The sequence below is a fragment of the Hippopotamus amphibius genome, chromosome 2, assembly GCF_030028045.1.
Source record: "Hippopotamus amphibius kiboko isolate mHipAmp2 chromosome 2, mHipAmp2.hap2, whole genome shotgun sequence".
NCBI lineage: Eukaryota > Metazoa > Chordata > Mammalia > Artiodactyla > Hippopotamidae > Hippopotamus > Hippopotamus amphibius.
Window position 1 is genome coordinate 100,923,532 of NC_080187.1, and position 20,925 is coordinate 100,944,456.

The 20,925-nt window shown below is 39.8% G+C and overlaps 1 protein-coding gene across 4 annotated transcripts in view; it reads right to left on the bottom strand.

Annotated features, from left to right (window-relative positions):
• Positions 1 to 20,925, bottom strand: part of KANK1 (KN motif and ankyrin repeat domains 1) — a 121,758-nt gene that overhangs the window by 50,168 nt on the left and 50,665 nt on the right. For all 4 annotated transcript variants that reach the window (XM_057720143.1, XM_057720144.1, XM_057720145.1 and 1 more), the window contains exon 2: positions 4,024 to 4,143. In XM_057720143.1, the coding sequence (XP_057576126.1) occupies positions 4,024 to 4,060 (37 nt within the window). In that variant the 5' untranslated portion in view covers positions 4,061 to 4,143. The remainder of the gene's footprint in view (positions 1 to 4,023; positions 4,144 to 20,925) is intronic.

Genomic DNA, 20,925 nt, shown 5'->3' on the forward strand with positions numbered 1-20,925 from the left:
CTTTGATGGTATGTACATGGGTATTTGTTATATAACCTTTACATATTTTGTATGTCTGAAATCTACAGTAATAAATTTTAGAAATTACAGCATTAACTAACTGCTCTTATAAGGGGGAGGGGGTTAGGGGAGGGATGGACTGGGAGGTTGGGGTTAGCAGTTGTAAGCTATTATATATAGAACAGATAACCAACAAGGTCCTGCAGTCTAGCACAGGGAACTATATTCAATATCCTGTGATAGGGACTTTCCCGGTGGTCCAGTGGGTAAGACTCCACACTCCCAATGCACGGGGCCCAGGTTCAATCCCTGGCTGGGAAACTAGATCCCACATGCATGCCACAACTAAGAGTTCATATGCCACAACTAAGAAGTCTGCATGCCATAACTAAAGATCCTGCATGCTGCAACAAGGATCCTGCATGCCACAACGAAGACCCAGCACAGCCAAAATAAATTAAAAAATATTTTAAAAAATTCTGTGATAAATCATAATGGAAAAGAATATAAAAAAGTATATATGTGTGTCACTGAATCACTTTGATATACAGCAGAAATTAACACAACACTGTAAATCAACTATATTTCAATAAAAAAAAATCAGTACCTTCTACTCAATCTAACTGAAAGACTCAATGGGGAAGACAGAGTATAAAAGGACTTGTGAACAGTCCCTTACCCAGTTTAAACTCTAAACAGAGACGTGAACATGGGACTATCAGTCTTCAGGTGTGTTTTGCAGCCAAGGGCACAGTTTAACTAGGTGGTGCTTTTCTCAGCTGTCTTCCTGTGCATCTGCTTTATTCCTAAGATCATGAATAGTGTTTCTTTTGCCAGCACTCTGACTCTACCATCACATGGAATTTCTCCTCATGTTCTATAAAGCAGTGATTTTTCAGGGGTAAGGGTAGGGAGGGAGACCCCTTTTGGGCATCACACATCTAGGGGAAGTACAGTTTAAAAAGCATATTTAATATTATACTTTATTTCTGGAAAATGAAAAAAATATATAATTTACTCCACATTTGAAAGTTCTACTAAACTATCCAAATAATGTAGCTTTTTATCATGGGAAAGATCAGTAACCAGCCTTCATCAGCTGCCATAAAGCTCTCGTTATCCTGCCTTAATCTGCGTCTGTAAATGTTCTTACATTAATTACCTTTCAAAAAGTATATTTATAACTCGCATATGCTTTTGCATTCCTTGGTTTGGCTTTTTTTTTTTTTTTTAACAATGGGCAGGTATTTCTTTCGTAATACAAAGTGAGAAAAGAAAATGTAAAATATTTTTATAAGTATAATCTCAACTATGTAAAATACATAAAATTTAAAGAAGGAAATAATGCCACAGCAACATGGACAGACTTAGAGATTGTCATACTGAGTGAAGTAAGTCAGACAGACAAAGAGAAATATCATATGATATCACTTGTATGTGGAATCTAAAAAAGTGGTACAAATGAACTTATTTACAAAACAGAAACAGAGTCAAAGATGTAAAAAACAAGCTTATAGTTACCAGGGGAAAGGAGGAGAAGGATAAACTGGGAGACTGGGATTGACATATATACACTACTATATACTGATATAAAACAGATAACTAATAAGGACCTACTGTATAGCACAGAGAACTCTACTCGACCTATATGGAAAAAGAATCTAAAAAAAGAGTGGATATATGTGTATGTATAACTGATTCACTTTGCTATACAGCAGAAACTAACACAACATTGTAAATCAACTATACTCCAATAAAAATTTAAAAAATAAATTAAATTAAAAAAAAAAACGTAAAAGGCTATGGAAAACATGGCCTTTATTTTGAGGTGGTGGTATTACCAGCAATTCCTGCTTTATTTTTTTGGAAAACACTAAATTTCTATATTATAAAATTTTCTCTAATAAGTTTCATATATATGTGTGTATATATACACACATATATGTAATGTGTAATGCATACATGTATATGTATCTGTATCTATATATACACATATATTTACATACATATATGCATGTGTAAAATTAAAGTAATTGTGTATGACTAAACCTCTAACCAGATTTGCTTAGACTTACAGAGGTCATGGTGATTAGAATAAGCAAAAACCTTCCCTTGCCTGGTCCAGACACCTGTCTGCAATAACAGTTCATACTCTGACACCCCAGAAGTCACAAATCAGAGAGCCTTTCTTTGCTTGCAGACTCAGTCCCCAGACCTGTTAGGCAGGACATCAGGTGAGGAAGAAGAGTTACAGCTGTATCATCAGACTTCAGGAACAAAGGAAAAGGCATACTCCAGGACAAGTCAAGTTGGAAAGGGAATTAGGGACACTTGGGGTAAGTATCTAAACCCTTAAATATAGGATTCTGTCAGAGATACCAGAGGGTCCCGAGGCACCAACAACTTCAAGTCCCCTTCCTCCGCGTGTGTGAAAAGAACTGAGGGCAGGAGAGGGAACAGAGATCATAGCATCACGGGGGAATGAAACCCACCCACAACTCTCAAGATATTTCACAATGTTTCAAACCCTTCCCTTATCACATATTTGACTAGAGAAATAAGTAATACTCCTGACTTTTCTTTCCTCACTTCGGTAAGTGACTGAGCTTCTCTGTGTCATATTCAGGGATGACGGTGGTGGTGGTGATAACAGCACACTCCCCCAGGATTACTGTGATGATTAAGTATGATAATGCAGGCGAATCATCTTGAGCATCATGGTTATATTAAGCGTTCATTAAATGCTGGATATTGTCATTCATATTCTATTATTGACAGCAGTCCTGAGCAGAATCTATAAAAGTCCTGAGAAGTTGAGCAGCAAAAAGGACAGGAAAAAGAATGAACAGAGTAAGATCAGTTGTTCCATAGTAAACAGCTGAGTTTATCTGGGTTTGGTCTGGGGCAAGCTATAGCATCTTGCCAGAGGGGATACTTGCAGCTGGGACTGCTGACACAGAAAGCCACACACAGGCTGGTTGGGCCCACTTCAGAGGTCTTCTCCTTCTGCTGTTGTTTCATGGCTTACACAGCACTTGTATGCATGCTTCTGGTGCTCTCATGGGTTCTAACCCCACACGTGGATATACTTACTGACATTTTACACATGGAGAAATAGTCCCATGATTCATGGTTAATGCAGGAGATGGGTCTCCTGACTCCAATCCCACATTCTCTACATTACCCAGTGCTCAGAGCCAGCAGAGCAAGGACCTTGGACTCAAGTGCTCCACAAGAACTCCTACATACGCAATTACTGTTCTCACATGTTCTGCTATCTCGCAGATAGCTCCAAAGAAGAATGAACACTTGGAGTACCATTCTGGACAGGCTGTCATCTCCTGTCACATACTGTCTCATAGGAGGCTTTTCTCGGCACCTGTTTTACAAATTTCTCCAAAAATCTTATATAAACAATATTGGAATAGATATGCAAACTATATAGGTCTCTAATATAACCAAAGTAAGAATCAGAATACAAATCCTTATGATTCATAATATATATATGGCTTGCTGAATATTTCTCTCTGCAAAAGTTACTTTAATAAATGAATACACCCTTTCCTTTCCCACTTTTTCCCATTGTTGAGCAAAATCAAACAAAAGCTGCTTGGGAGTGGGTACTAGGAATTGGTTTTAAGCATTAAAGCTCATTTCCTCTCTCATGATTCAATCCTTCATAAGGAAGCACAAGATGAGAATACATTATTCTTACATCAGCATTCGGGATTTTACATTTATCTTTCAACACTCCAATAGAATTGACTCAGCTAATAATTAACCTAACTGATTTTTGTACATAAAGACTCTAGAGGTAGAAGTAAATTCTCTAAGAGATTAAACAAAACAACAACAAAAAACTTCAATGGACAGAAATTGCTTTGAAATCCAGTTAACTAGGCAACTTGTTATTTACCCATTATTAAAAAAGAAATACATTAGTTTGAGCAAAGACACACACTAATACACACACACACACACACACACACACACACACACACACACTCCAAAACATGCAGTTACCTGAGGCACAGCCGTTAAGCTTTGTGGTGTGAGCCATGCCGGCTTGAATCCAAAGACAGATCCAGAAAGGAGTGAGGAGTCATGCAAATTTTATGCAGCAAGTTCCCAAATGCATCCAACCTGAAAGAATAAAGAGAGCTCATCAAAACAGGTCATTTAAAAATATGTACAACACTAAATCTCAGACTTCTGTTTACAAAGGTGACTACTAATAGCGCAAATTAGAAGGGGGAAGAGACAGCCTGTGAAACAAGGTGGAGACTGCCCTGGACTGGCTGCTGGATGTAAAGAGCGACACACCCACAGATGCACCTGTGGACAGGTACTGAAAGCAGGTCTGCAGACACAATACTCTTACAGGAGATAAAACAGATTCTCCAGAAACGTGACTTTTTAAGAAAGGTGGCCTTCAAATACAGGTATGTATCATTCTGCAGCACTTCACAAACTATTTCTGGTTTCTAAACTCATTCTCCTTTCCAAATGTTGGTTCAACAGTTTCATTTTCTCAATTGCAATCTCAAAGCAGTTGTTGCACCAAATGCTCACACTTTTTTAAAGGATTAACTTCACATGAATTCTTTTGTGATATCTCAAGTTTTTCACTGACCCCGTCTTGTAAAACATAAATCTGATCCCGGTAGTCCCTGTCTTTAAAAAAAAAAATCTTCAAAATCTCCCACTGTCCTGTTGGATAAACTTCAAATGACATAGCATGGATGTGGTTTTGAAACATTAGGGTTTGTTAGGCAACAGATTTCTTATTTTATATCGATTCTCTACTTAAAAATTAATTGACATTACTACAGGACCTATTACAATCACAAAATTTAAAACAAGAAAAAAAACCCCACTGCTCCAACCTTTGCTTCTTCAAAATGCCTTTTGAAAAGTGTTGGCAAGGAAAGGAAACAATGGTACAGACAGAAATATTCCATTTCCACTGTGCCCAAATTCTCACTGTAAACCAATAAAATCTTAAGAAACTGAGCTTAACAAATTCCAAGCTGAGAAATAAAGAGTCAATTTAGAAACGCACCTGAGCTTCCCAAAACAGGAGAATGGTAAAATAATAACATATCCATTTATCCTGGATTCTAATGCAGCCATTGATGTCATTTAAGAACTTTAAATAATACAGTGAAATACTCAAAGTACATTGATTAAAAACTAGTCATAACCTATTTTGTTAAAAATACACATGTTCATATTTACACATCTATTTAAAACAATTAGAAGTAAATACAGCAAAATGTTCATTGTGTTTGCCCTTCAGTGATGCAATTATGGATGATTTTAGCTCCTTTGTTACTTTTGTAATAACTATTTTAAAAAGAAACCTTAGATACTTCCTGTCAACTTGGTTTTATTTGCTTTAAAATGTATTGAGAAAGAAAAAAGTATTTTCAAATGCTATGCAAAAGGAAACTATCAGGCCACAGTCATGGAGATCATTAGAGGTTAGAAATATAAGTAAACAAAAAGGAAGGGAGAGGAACCAGCTGATCGCTTTGATCACACAGGGTGAGAATTTCTTGAGGCTTAGATAGGGAAATTTTCTTCACTGTTTGAATAGGTTTGCACTACGGTTCAAAGCTGACTACTGTGAAAGCAGCTCAGGGCAAACGCTAAAGGACCGGTTTCTATAGGCTATTTCTGACAGGCATGCTCTCTTGCATGGCTTTTCCAGCTACAGTGACTACTGTTCAGCTCACCCGCAAAGACCTGATTCCCACCCTCCTACCGGAGGCCTCCCAGCTCCCTGCTGGTCCCCGGTTTCTGTCTGGCAGCACAACAGGAGGACAGGATGGCTCTAATCTCTCTATATGGCAATCACCTGTCATTCTGTTGGAAACAGGCACTGGTTCAGGTCCACGGCATTGAACTTGAAGAGTCAGAGCTAGCCGAATCAAAAGGCAGGCTTTAGGGTTGGAGTGAGCATTATGTCTGACAAATGTAGCTTTGTTAAGAAAAAGGTGCAGACTGGGCAAACTGAAGAAGAAGTGAGGTGATGAGAGGGCAAAGAAAGAAGCCCAGCTTCTGGAATTATTCAACTAATTATACTTTTAAAAGCCAGCAACAACAAAGCCTAAGCAAAAACTGTTTATTGGCCTCAGTCTAGCCCTATGTGTGTGTATTCTTGCTTCATAATGGCTTGTAAATACCACCATTTAAACTCTTGAGGGCAAACCGAAGGCAAGAAGAAACAAGCTGCTTGCGTTATGGGTACATGAAGTATGCGTCAAGGTATTCGGATGGAGATGTGCCCAGAATCTTCCTAGTCAATCTTCATAAACTTTGGTCCAAGGTCCTCTCCTGTTATTGAACCTCTTTCACCAGGCAGAAGATTTTTATCTCAGATCCAAATTGGTCTCTCCCACCCTCCCCCAAACTGAACAATAAAATCAAAATGAGGAGGAAGCCTAAAATTAGGAATCACAGGCATATCACTGGTAAAATAACAAGACATGCCTGTCACTGGGTGTGGATCCTGGCAGTGTCTGTGCAGAAACAACAGTTTTATATTGTGTATTGATTTTTTCCCAGTTATTGTTCATGCCTGACAGGTGGCCTCAAATTCTGAGGACTCAGTCTTCTTATTGATATGCAGATTCTTATGTCAGTGAATTGTATAAACCAGAAAAGGTTGGGCCGTGAGCCATTCTGTTACAGGTCAATAAACTGCTTCTTTTCTCTGTCAGAGAAGACTGCAAACCAGTAAATCTTAAGCGGTACAACAGTGGCTTGGTTTTGCTCACGAAGAAAAAGTAATTCTTTGAAAAGATTTAGGAAAATACATCAACAGAGAAAATAAAGAATTTGTCTTCTTGTCTGTTTATTTCAAGAGACTGATCTGCACTGAAGAACATTTTAGCAGCTCCTCAAGTATGGTGCAGAGAATAATGTAGACATTGCATCAATTAACCTCATAGATAACAATAGTTTAATATGAAACAGATATGAAAAAGAGCTCACTAGATCTTTTCTAAGAACATATTCATGAAAACAAATAAATGAAATTCAAATTTGATGTGCACTCTAGGCCAGCCCTGCCAACCAATCAAATGCCACTACCCTGGTTAGAACCGAGATAATGATGATGATGGTGCCGACACTGATGACAACGCTGAGGACGACCAGCCGTTGATCCAGCTCTTACTGTTATTAGTTATTGAAATCAAAAAAGTCATCTACTCTAAGGTGCATCGTTAAGTACCACTGATTAAAAGAGACACTAGTAATTAAATGGTAATAAAGTGCTTCTTAAAAATTACATTACTTGTAAGATACATCCTCATTTCAGAAGTGTTAAAATGTGAAAAATGTGCATCTTGTAATCGGTGGAACACTGTTACCTTTAAGGCTCTTTTAAAAGCACTTAACAGTTATTACCTCAATTAAACCTCACAACAACCCTATGAAGTACTAAAATCCTCTCTTCTCATTTTACAGATAGGAAACTGAGGCACTTTGGAGGTTAAGAATTTGCCGAGGTCACATAGCTGGTACGTGAAAGAGCTACAGTTAGAGCTAAGCTCATGCTCCAGGCCCTGTGATTAGCGATTTAAGAGTGAGGGTACTATTGCTTTAACGAATAAGAACTTACATGAGTAGAGTGAGGTCCCTTTCAAGGAGTCACCTAAGAGATGTATATGCTTATCACAAGGATGCTTTGTTCAAATCCCTTTTAGAAAGTTATGTTTCAGAATTTTATGTAATGTTGGTTTTAAAGCAATTGTATTTTCAACTTTACTCTTTGAGATTGCATGTTTAAGAGCTTGAGGAGGTACTTTATATGACACACAGGGTATATCTCAGCATTTAGTGGTCATACTCTCCTCCAGACTCCACATGATATTAGCTTACCAACCTTGTTCCTTAGACTCTGCCATGAATGTCATTTGACTCCTTTAAAAAATTAAGTACTTAAAATTTTTTCCACCACTGAGGGCATGTAGGAGACTCTCAACGGAATTGCAGGAGTCTAAAGAAAGGGTAGGATTAGGGCAGTATAACTGGAATAAGAACTTTGCTGCTCAAAGTGACAATTATGAAAGGGGAAACAACCATTTTGATGTGCAAATTCTAGACTGTCTTTTATATATAACATATAGATATAACATATAGTATTTTTTCTAAATTTTTTTCTGAAATTAAAGAAGCAATATTTGAATTAAAGAATTTGACTTAAAATCCAGAAAAGACAAAACATGCAAAGAAAATGATCATTTACCATCTCACAATCCTAATGTTGCCACTGTTACAACCTGAAGCTATTTCTTTTCAATATATTGATTGTATATTTTAATTACTTTAACACGTTTTAAAGACCTACAACATCCTTGAATTTGTACCAGCCACTATTTTGTTTCCACTTGGAGACATAAGATAAACTAAAATATTTTGCCATTCCCAGAATCTCACACAGTAGTGTTGGAAGCAGACAGAGACACAAAGGAAAAAGCACTGAAACAGCAGCATATACACAGTTCAACTCCAATGCATAGAAAGGTGGTCTTACTTTGCCCAAAAAGGGTGGGAGTATCTGAAAAATGTATTCATAGGAAACCACTTGGCCTAAGTCTTAAAGGATGGATGAGTGTCTTCCAGAGCAAGAAAGGTAGAAGGGCATTCTAGGCAGAAGGAGCAGCGCATGCAAAGGCAGGAGACGAGAAAGTACTTGACAAGTACTGCTGAGGCTAGAGCACTGTCTGCTTACAGGAAGGCTTAGCTGTAAATGAAGAGCGCTACCTGAAAGAAGGATGACACGAGGAGACCGGGTACTAAAGAGAAATCTAAAGGAAGTAGATTCTACAAAAATCAAACTGAAAAACATACACAGACACACAAATATATTTCCCTATTAAAAATTGCAAAGCTCATTTCTTTCTTTAAATGTCAGTCTTTGTCATTCAAAAATCCGTCTAATTTATTATACACAATCTATAATTGCCCACATATTTCCATCAAGAAGTTCATTAAAAGTAACTTAATTAAAAATGTTTGAGTGCAAACTCTGGCCACAGTTCATCATCAGAGTATCTTCCAGTGATTTCTAATATTGGCTCCTACCACCGGAATTGTGGGGGAATGTTTCCTGGTTCTTGGTTATTTTGCAACCAAATTGCCTAATTATGACCCAACCCCATTTGGCCTCCTCAGACATAGTAGATAATTTTCCTAGTATGAGTGGGGTATAGGTAAGGGAAAGCTCAATTATCAGTCAAGATCTAAAGTAGAATCTTACCCTGGATACTAGTTTTCATTTATAATGTAGAAAAAAAGATTGGGTTTTGCCCATTAGAAAAAATTTTATGCTATATTTATTCAAACAGTTATATTTGCAACCTTATTCCTTGCAGTAACATATTTAAGAGGCTGTGGGAGGTAGGTATATCATAGGAACAAATTAAAAGGAGACAATAAAGAAAAAATACAGAAGAAGCAACAGAAAATGTATTCGTTCATTCAACAAACGAGTATCTACAATGTGCCAGGCACTGTTTTCAGCACCAAAGACATAGCAATGAAGTTGGCAGACAGCTCCTACTGCTTTCCGTCTCCCCAACTAATCTAACTAGAGATCTGTGCTCTGGGCCTAAAGATATTTCAGGTTCACAGTGTTCTTAAGAGATTAACTGTTTCACATATCAATTCTTTATCTTTTCTGCCTTATTGGAAAGCATTCCCATGCTAAGATTTGCCTCCTGAGGTACCAAAGTGGGCATAGATACATCCAGCCCTCTCACAGACCCTCCCTGCCCATCCACATCCTCTCTACATTATGAAAGTACACAAGTATCTTTCCAAGAGTGTGCATAAGGGCAATACCACCAATGAGCAGGTTAAAACCATCTTGGAGCCTGCAAATGCTTTCAGAGCCTTGCCTGGCTCTGCTCCAGCTGGGTTGTTGGGAACCACACAGCATCCTCAACACTTAAAAGAGAACTACTGCTGGCAAATTTTCTTCCCAGGAAACTTTCTGTGATGAAACTTTATCAGCTCATAACCTAGGCTGAAACCAGGTACTCCTCTGCAAAAAAGGGGTAAAAGACAGTCTGGAGAAGAGCAGACAAATGAAAATTAGAATTATTAAAGTTCTTTTTTAAGTTTACCACCTTTACATTTTTTGTTTATTTCAGAGAAAAGCAATGTTACAACTCCATATAGGCATGTGAAATAGTATTTATTGACTTGCGTTGGTTCACCTCTAATGGGTTTTGGGAAAACAGAGCATAGCAGAAACCTAAACCTTGATTTTATAAACAGTCCATGTTGGTGAAGTATTGCTCTCACTTAGCAAGCATCTTTACAGGTGGTAGTTTATGAGTTAAAATATCAGTGCTTCTGTTGGTGGGAATGTAAATTGGTACAGCCACTATGGAAAGTAGTATGGAGGTTCCTTAAAAAACTAAAAATGGAACTACCATATGACCCAGCAATCCCACTCCTGGGCATATACCCAGAGAAAACCATAATCCAAAAAGAAACATGTACCGCAATGTTCACTGCAGCACTATTTACAATAGCCAGGATATGGAAGCAACCTAAATGTCCATCAGCAGATGAATGGATAAAGAAGATGTGGCACATATACACAATGGGATATGACTCAGCCATAAAAAGGAATGAAACTGAGTTATTTGTAGTGTGGTGGATGGACCTAGAGACTGTCATACGGAGCAAAGCAAGCCAGAAAGAGAAAAACAAATATCGTATGCTAACTCATATATACGGAATCTAAAAAAAATGGTACTGATGAACCAAGTGATAGGGCATGAATAAAGATGGAGGTGTAGAGAACGGACTTGAGGACACCAGGGTGGGGGGGGGGCGGTGAAGGGGAAGCTGGGACGAAGTGAGAGAGTAGCATAGACATATATACACTACCAACTGTAAAATAGGTAGCTAGTGGGAAGTTGCTGCATAACAAAGGAAGATCAACTGGATGATGGGTGATGACTTAGAGGGCTGGGATAGGGAGGGTGGGAGTCACAGAAGGGAGGGCATATGGGGATATATATAAATACAGCTGATTCACTTTGGTGTACCTCAAAAACTGGCACAACAGTGTAAAGCAATTATATTCCAATAAAGAGCTTAAAAATAAAATAAAATATCAGTGCTTTTGCCTATTTGAATATTAAAGAACCAAATCAGCCATAGATACAAGATAATTAGTTTGGTATAATCTGAAAGGCTTTGTTCACTTCCTATTTAAATTAAGTGTGCAGTTCTCATTTATTTACTGCTGCAGCAGATATTTTCCCTTTAATTCCTTCAGGATTGGATTCTTATGTGATAGTCTCTGTGATTACTCTTAAATTGATCAGTATTATTAATAATAAGTTCAAGGGTACCTGGGTCTAAGTAAAAGGGGGTCATAACACATTCTTAGGTTCTTAATTTCCAAAGAGTGGGTCTCAAAGTGCGGTTCCCAGACCAGTAGCATCAGCATGGTCTTCTGGGAACTTCTTCAAAATCCAAATTCTCAGGCAGCCCCAGCCCTATTGAATCATAAACTCTGGGGGTGGACCCCAGTAGCTTGTATTTTAACAAGCCCTCCAGGTGATTCCCATGTAGGCCAAAGGTTCTCAAAAATCACTGCCTTAAACGATGGGTTAACTGGGGAATAATTATGTCATAAGGCTCCAAGAGCCAGGAATGTTCCCTGATTTTAAGAATATGATATCCAGTGATTTAGAAAACAGCCCCAGAGTGCCTAACCTTTTCCCACTCACTCAAAAAATACCAACTGGGCACTCAGCATATAAGAGGCACATGCTGGGCACTAATATGGTAAACAAGATAGACTCAGTTCCTGCCTTTTGGGGGCTTTAGGCAGGAATTAGACACATACTTATACACAAAGCAGCAAATTTTTTTAACAAATTATGCAACATGTATAACACAGGTGGTATGTGAGATTAATAGAGGCTGAACTTCTTAGGATTAAATTTGAGGGTATGGAGATGGATGAAAATGGGTGGTCTTTTGAAGCTTCTTTAGGGAAATGACATTGTAGGTGAAATCTGAGGAATGGGTAGGAGCTAGGTGGGGGAGTATGAGAGAGAAGAATGGTCCAGAAAACAGAATGGAGCCCAGAAACAGACTGACACAATGCTCTCACACAGTTTCCCACAATGACATATAAAACAACTCAATAAACTCTATAAAGGAAGGAAGGCTTTTCAAAAAATGGTGCTACAGCAATTTGCCACATATAGGCAAAATAACAAACCTTGATCTTACTCTTTCATCACATACAAAAATTAATTCAAATGAACCACAGTTCTGAGTGTAAAACCAAAAAAACTATAAAACTTTTAGAAGACAACGTGGAAGGTCCGCAAGACCTAGGATTTGGAGAAGAGTCCTAGATATGACATCAAAAGTTGATAAAGTGGACTTCATCAAAATTAAAAGTTCTTTTCTGTAAAAGAATGCCCAAAGGCTCTGGGGCAGGGAAAGTTCTATCAGTTGAGCAACTGAGTTTATTAAAAGAGTTAGAGAGCAGACTGGGTTGAGAGAGGCTAGGCTATGAGATTTGCTGGGCCTTGTTGGCCATGGTAAGGAAAATGAGTCTTATTCTAAGTGCAAAGTAAAGTTATGGAAGGTTTTAAAGCCAAGGAGTAGCATAATATAAATGATCTTATTTTCAAGTAGTTTGTTTAGGTTTTCTATCATCTGTAAGGAGAGGTAGGTCGGCGCTTCTTTAGTTGTGTTATCATGGTAAAAGGACACTGGACCTTGCAGGAATGGTTTATTGAGACCAGTCCTTTGATTTTACTTTTCAAAAAAATTTTATTTTATACTTTTTAGAGCAGAAAGGCTCAGCCGTGCTAAATAGAAACTTCCCAGGTGTGTTTTCCCCAGAAGATACAAGTTCTTATTTAAGAGAAACTTAAAAGAGGTCAAGTGCCTAGATCAGGAGGTACTTTACAATTTGCTGCCTGACAAAAGTTCCCGAAATGTTAAGCTGTGTTATCAGTACAGCATATGTACTTCAACTGAAAATGGTTATGGGAAAGTCTGGAACCAGAAACTGAATCCAGAGATTTTAAAGACAGAATTACATCTCCTATGCCCCAGCCACAGTCAAGTTCAACTTGCCCTTAACATGCCATACAAGCTATTCCAGTAAGTCTTGAATGCTGCTTTCCTTCAGCTGAAATAAATCTCATTTATGCTTTTATCTTTTTAATAAAGACTGAGAACATTCTCTGCTATTTTATTATCTTGGGCTTTCCAGCTGGGACAAGCAAAGTGCTTTCATGACTGTGCAAAAATCCAGCTAATATTCATCTACCCATGCTAGGGGGCAAACCCTACGGTGCAGTGTGGGGGTGTTGGCATCTGCCATGGAGATTTCATTTCAAAATGGGAAATGACTGAGAACCCTTGTTTCCTGCTGCTGTCCCATTCCACTGAGGGATATTTTGGAGAACAGCAGTATGGTGACAGCCTGACCAGCGAAAGGCCACACCCAGGAGGGAGATCTTTATCCTCTTGTCAGCATGGGAATGGAAGACCCCTGGGGTCATTCCCACCAACTTCAAATGGCCAGAGGCCATAGATGCGTTTCCTCTGAGGGCCAGTTCAAACGCCATCCATCACCCAACACTCCTGCCATGTTCAGCTGGGAAATGCAATAGGCCAAGGGAAGCCAACTCCACAGCTGGGCTTTAAATCCCTTCCTCCTCACCTAAGATCTGCCTCTTCCTTGCCCCGCTTCTCTGTTCCCCCTCCTAAAATGCTCTGACGGCAACGTCTCAAATCCACCACACTAGGAAAAGTGCCAGAGCATGGAACCTGCCAGAGAAAAGGCTTCACCCCTCACCCAGGTCAGAAAGGCTGGGCTCAAGCCAGAAACATAGGCTGAAGCCATGTCGCAAGTAGACTGGCTCACAGAGCACGTAACCTGGCAGCACTAGGAGCCAAATGCCATCAGCTCCTGAAACGAGGGCCTTGGGGCATTACTGAACATTTAGCCTCTGGGGCGATGACACCTAATGGGCAGGGTCCGAGGCACTGAGAGAGCTACAGAGCAAGACCCCCAACTCAGAGAGTGAACAATGAGATCCCGACAGAGGGGGATAAAAGGACTGTTAGTACATGTCTATCACAATTAAAACAACGTTAATTCACAAACATTTATGTGAAAGTACAGGTGGGGGTAGAGAGAAGCAAAAACAAAAATTTCTAGGCATCAAGGGAAGAGAAACGTTCATTAATGGCAAAATAGCTATTACTTCTAATTTCAAATGTCTGACAGCTGTGCTTTTATTTGTTCTACACTGTTTTATGAAGTTTGTGTTGATGGGCATTTACGAGTATTGATTAACACCTTCCAAGCCCCTTGCTACTCCAAACGTGGTACCCAGGTCAACAGCAGGAGCATCTGTGTGACTTGTGAAAAAAGTGGAATCTTGGGCCCCACAACAGACATACTGAATCAGAACCTGCATCCTAACAAGAAGCTCAGGTGATACGACACACACAGAAGTGGCAGAGGCACTGGCTCAGCCCTATTTTCCCCATCAGGCCTTATGCTTCTTAACAGGTTATCTTCTGTCCTGAGGGCCCCACAGCAGTGGTTCACAACCTTGGCTGATCACTGGAATTACGATCCAGGTCCAACCACAGACCAATTAAATTACTCTCTGGGGTTGGGGCTGAGGCAGAAGCAATTTGTAAGACTCCCTCAGGAGATGCCAATGTGCTATGTTTGAGTCATTGGTCTATTCCAGTGGTTCTCAAAGTGTGGTCCTGGACCAGCTGCATTACCAGGGAACTTGACAGAAAGGCACATTTTTTTCCTTCCTTCCTTCCTCCCTCCCTCCTACCCTTCTTTCCTCCCTCCCTCCCTCCCTTCCTTTCCCTCTTCCCTCCTTCCAGCCCCTCCCCGCCCACACACACCCAGACTGGGACTATCTATATAAAAAGAGAACTCAGTTAAATCTCAGGAAGTTCTCAGAAAGCAGGCATTCTGGTATCTCTTTTACACAATTTATTTAACACCTGAAATAAAAATATGTATGTTCTGTAAAGACGGCATAAAATTCATTTTAAAATGAGGATAAAACCAGGTAGATACACATCTAGGGGCTGAGGGGGTCACAGGGTGAAGGCATGCAGTGGGTGAGGAAACTGCAGCTCAGAGCGGTAGGTAAATTCCACTGTCCGGTGGTGATTTGCAGAGTTTACCTGATAGCGACAGTATTTCCCCAAATGTGATAATGCAGCATCCCAAGACTCTCCTCAGAGACTCTGATTCAGTGAGTCTGGCATGGAGTTGAAATTTATCCTTTTCACACGCATCCCCAAGTGATTCTTGTTATCAGAAAGGTTTGGAAAACACATTGCTTTATAGGACTTCTGCTCCCCAGGTCACTGTTTCTCAAAGTGTGGCCCTGGACCAGCGGTGCCAGCATCACCCGAAACTAGAAATACATATCCTTGGGCCCCACCCCCCGACCATGACTCAGAAACTCTTCAGGTGGGCCCAGCGGTGAGCGTGCTCACAAGTCCTCCAGCTGATGTGAAAACCATGGCACTAGGCTATTTTCAAAACCCTTATATAAGCGAAACTACCTGCTCTTATTCAAACACCTAGTTTTTGGTGAGAAGTACAAATAAATTCTGGCCTTGTCCTGGACCTCGCCTGTGTCTTTCTTCTGGAAGGGACTGTCCTCTTCCAAAGGACAGCATGAAAGAACATACTGAAGACAGTCTTTGGTTATAATCATAAATTATTCTTGTGAATAGGAACAGAGTGGAGTTCTGATAGGAACAGCACTGCCAAAATGAAAGCAGTTGTGCTAGTGTGGTAGGAGTTTTAAAAAAAAAATCATAAAATTTTACTTTTATTGGAAAGACAATCCAACAGCAACAAGAAACAAAGAAAACATGTGGCTAATATGGTGAGATGTCTAGATCTTCCTAGTTCCCGTCGTGTCTCTCTCTCTTCCCGTACTATTGTTCTGTCAAGAAACATGTTTACCACAAAGGTTTGAAAACCAGTTCACAGGTTCATTACATCCAAATGCAAGAGAACTATTTGAAAACTTAGTGAACACAAGACAGGATATTTACAACAGAGTGAGAGGTCTCAGAGGGTTCTTGAAACCCCCAAACCAAATGCAAAGTTTTGTGGTTTCTAGCCGACCCACATTGTTCAAGGGAGAGGTTTTGCTGATTTATGAGGTATCCCAAAGAGGCCGGGACTCAAGGAAAGTCAGGAACCTCTGAATTTCCACATATTTCACAAGACACAGATCTGGACAAAAGGTCTAACAATTTAATGTTCTAAGTTGCAAGAGAAAACCCATTCCCTTCCCTGGACACCTCTTTTTCTCTGGCCTTTAAAGCTGCTTGTGAGACCTGGGTACTCATTTACAACAGCAGAACTCGGGGAGAGGCAGAACAGCAGCCCAAGACCAGAAGCCTGGCAACCACATTTTCCTTTCAACTTGACCTGGAACTACCTCCAGGGCTCTGGGGAAGTTACTTAAACATTCTAGGCCTCCCGTAGCTCAGCCCTAATGACACTCCCAGGCCTGTTCAGTAGTTCTGTTCTTCTAAATCCTGGGCCTAAGGGGCACACACGGCTCCCTGGGGCCGATATTACCAAATAGAGTAAGGATGTAGGGGACTTTGTGTCATTCAGCAAGACAGGGACCGTGCCTCACAGGCCCCCACTGTCTCTGAAGCTCCTCTTGGCACAGCAATGACCAGCCAGAGAATTTCTACCAGTCAACATCAAAGGGATGTTGAAACAGCAGGGGTCTCATTTCTTCTCCAACTCAGCTCACAGGGTGGCAGCTTTTTCCTGAACCTTCCAAGTTATCTTCCCCCTCCCCACCCCCAATGTAATAGCACTCAATTTTCAACAAAATTGACGTATACGCCACTGTATTTAGAATGGATAGACAACAGGGACCTACTGTCTAGCACAGGGAACTCTGCTCAGTATTATGTAACAACCTAAATGGGAAAAGAATTTGAAACAGGATACATATATATAGATGTATAACTGAATCACTTTGCTGTACACCTGAAACTAACACAACATTGTTAATCAACTATACTCCAATATAAAATAAAAAGTTAAACAAATAATAAAAGTTTAAGAGAGAAAGTGAAAAATCACCTGTAATTCCACTACTACCAACATTTTGCTAAGTAGCTTCCCAATTCTTCTCTGTGCTTACATATACATATGTACACATACATATTTTTCTCCAAATATGTTATCTTATTTCTTTTAACATTGGACATCTTTTAAAGATAATACCTATATCTCTTCTGATACCTGTGTAGCATCTACTTTCATATTTGTGCTATATTTTATTTGACCTTTATTTTTGAGTATTTAGATTCTTTCCAATTTTTTCACATACAAACTCTTCGAGGAACATATTTTTACATACAGCTCTGTATACTTATCCAATAATTTGCAGTGGATCAATTCCAAGAAGTGGAGTTGTGAGAGGAAAAGACTGAGCCTGTACATTCTGATGGATAATGTCAGGTTCCCCGGCAGAAAGGTGCCAACTTAAACTCTCACCAAAACCACATGGGAGGGTCAGTGAAACTGGACTCCATGCCTACGTATGTTTATTGCTTTTAATACAGCTCACACACCCTCAAAACAATGTACTGAAAATCTCTCTGTAAACAATATGTTTTCATTCAGCTTGCATTTAATACAGCAATTTAAGTTACTCGATACGGGATTCTATGTTCATTCTTCATCCTTGGCTCATAGTAATTCATATTTTATAAAACTCAACTCCTGTATGTAACATTGTCTCTGGGGGTCAATTTGTAGAAAAAATTAATTCTCTCGTCCAGAAGTCTGAGGATGAGAAATCCCTGACTGACTCAGAGTGCTTCTTGACCTACTACATGATACGGGGCTTGATGTGTAACCAATTAGTCAGAACAGAGATGTGAATAAATCCCAGACTTCTGCCCTAAGACTGAAGAGGTCATGGTGTTGAGAGAATACACTTAGTTGAGTACTCACAGCTGGACCCAAAGTGCCTTCTGGAACAAGTACTCCTTCATCCTCTCAGAAGAGGTATCTTGATGCACACACACCCTCAAAACAAGCAGACACTTAGAGAGAATGCTGGTAAACCACAGAAGAAAGTTCTAGCTATTGCTAGAACTGTGAGATCAGATTCCTTAAATTAATATTATGGAGCAGAAATTAACACAGCCAATTACAGATAACATAAAAAACTTTCTTGACGCTATGAAACAAAGTAGATTTTTTTAAAAACAAAACCAGGAATACAGGGGAAAATAAAAAATTTATATATATTAACTTATTTTGGAGGTGCCCATACTGTTAAAGACATATGTATATATTACATATAGTGTCTGTCGTATGATCATAAAGCTCTGTGTGTTACAATCGAAAGGGCTCTGAAAACCATCTAAATCCAAATCCTTTTTTTGTAAATGAAGGAAATTTTGTGAAATAACAGCTTAAATAGCCTGAATACAGTCACACAAACTAGTTAGCAGTAGTTTGTATCTTTATTTAGAGGTGTGACGAGAGGAAGGCACATCACAGCTTTTTTCCTATGATGGGAACAGGAGGGAATGGAACTTTCCTTTTCTGAATTTCCTGGTTATTTCCTTAATCTTTTGCTCCCCACTCCTTTTCTCATAACCCGTAATAGATGTAACAGAAGCCAGTTAATTAAAAAAAAAAAAAAAAAAGCCCAGAGCCCATTACTGGAATTCCAAGGTCATGGAATGTATATTTCTTTATTCTTCTCATTGGCAGGAATGTTGGGCCTCTGTAGGGGGTACCTTAAGGAAAAAGAAACAGGGAGCAGTATTTAAGCCCTAAGTTTCTGGACTGTTCCTCTTGCTCTAACCTCTCACTAAAACACACAACTCCTGACAGCGGAGGGGCTCCCCTGTCTGCGTCACTGTAACTTGCCTGTGGTGCAAGAGTGACATCCAGAGTCAGAAGCCATCAGAGCACTCATTTCCCAACAACTCACTAGACAAGCAGCGGCCCGTAGTCCAGCCGCACCAGCATCCCCTGAGGCTGGTCACAAATGCACAATCTTAGGCCCTCCGCACAGACCTACTGTCTCAGAGTCTGCATTTCAATAAGAGCCCCACATTAAAGTGTGAGAAGCACTGTTTCGAGGGAGATCTTTATACCACTTTTGGCTCTCTGGAAAGTAAGATGGGGAGAGCAGTAAAAGGACCCATTCCAATGATTTTTCTTTATTTTCTGAATTTCCACGTTCACGTTGCAAGACTTAAATCACACACATTTCTTCAAGGCTCATGAGCGCAGAGACCAACTCTAAACTCCAATACAGCTGTCAACAGAGAACGGCAGAGTTAAACAGGCAAATTTGCGGTGCACTTTTACAAACTGCCGTGTTCTGAAAACACTGGGATTGCATATCCTAAAACAGTAAAGCATCCCCTTGACCTTTTTTTAAAAAACTGAAGTATAGTTGATTTACAATGTCATGTTAATTTCAGGTGTACTTTTTCAGATTCTTTGCTGTTATGGGCTATTACAAGATATTGAATATAGTTCCCTGTGCTATACAGTAGGTCCCTGTTGTCTATCTCCCCTCGACCTTTATACACAATTTCATATTAATGCTGACAGGAAGGGACAAGCAGATTTATCCATTATATTAGGGACTGCAAGCAGACATACAACGTGGCACCTTCCTCCTTGCAGAATTCTCTCTTTTCTGACCTTCCACTCCAGCCTTCTCATTCTAAACGGGGAGGAGGCTGCGGCAGATATGCTGTAACGTAGGCGCATCCCTCTAAGCTGCACCTTCAGTCCCACCCGGAGAGCCACACGGGGGGGGAAGGGGCCACAGACATGTTTACAGTCCCCTTGGTTGGCCGCCGTGGGTGAATGATGGTCAAAAACAGGATCAATACCATCTTAATGCACATGCTCACGCTGAATGAAAACCTGAAGGGGCCTTTAGAAGGAATGTCAGGCTTCAAGCTCCAACAAGCCATGCTCCAGTGAGAACCTTTCAGGTGGCAAAGCTGCTGGTCTGAGCCAGGGTGAACAAACACATGCTCTAGTCTTAACAGCTCATTAGAATCCTGCTGTGATGTGAGCTGATAATCAGACACAATACACTGACTTAAATCTCTAAGTTGCATTTCATGATATTACTGGACCAAATCCACACTCTCAGTCAGTTCAGTGGCTGAGGTCAGTTTCTACAGGTCTTTACACATCCACTAATTTGCTGGCTCCTCATTTCCTTTTATGCCTTGAGCCTGGGTGGCCATATAACTTACGGTCCAGACTGGGACATTTTTGAAAATGCTAAAATGCTAAATAGATGAGATGTTGGGACAAGTGGCATAAACTAGGACTGTCCCAGGCAAACTAGGATGTATACTATCCCTACCTTTAAAGATCTAACAGAAAAAAGGGGAGGAAAGGGAAAGGGAATAACAATAAATAGAAACACTGGGAGACTGCTATAAAGACACTCTAGAAACCAACTAGAACAAAGATATCCTAACATATATAATGCCATGAGGTGCATCTAATACATTCTTAATAACAAGATACAGTAAAAATGCACTGTAAGCAGTAACAAAGGCTGACAGTAACATGTGATCTCAAAGGAAGCTGTGCTATTCCCAATGTCGTCACCACTTAGCATAAACACCAATAAAATAATTTCTAGGTGCAAGGCTCCTGACAGTACAATCTCAAACATTCTTCTGGGAACTGCATTTGACACTGACGTGCTGTTTCTCTCACTTTACCCAGAGTCTCATAACTGGGTTATCTAAATCGTTTCAGGATTAAAATTCTCACAGCTTCTATTTTAAACCAAGCATGACAACAGACACGTCCACAGCTTTACA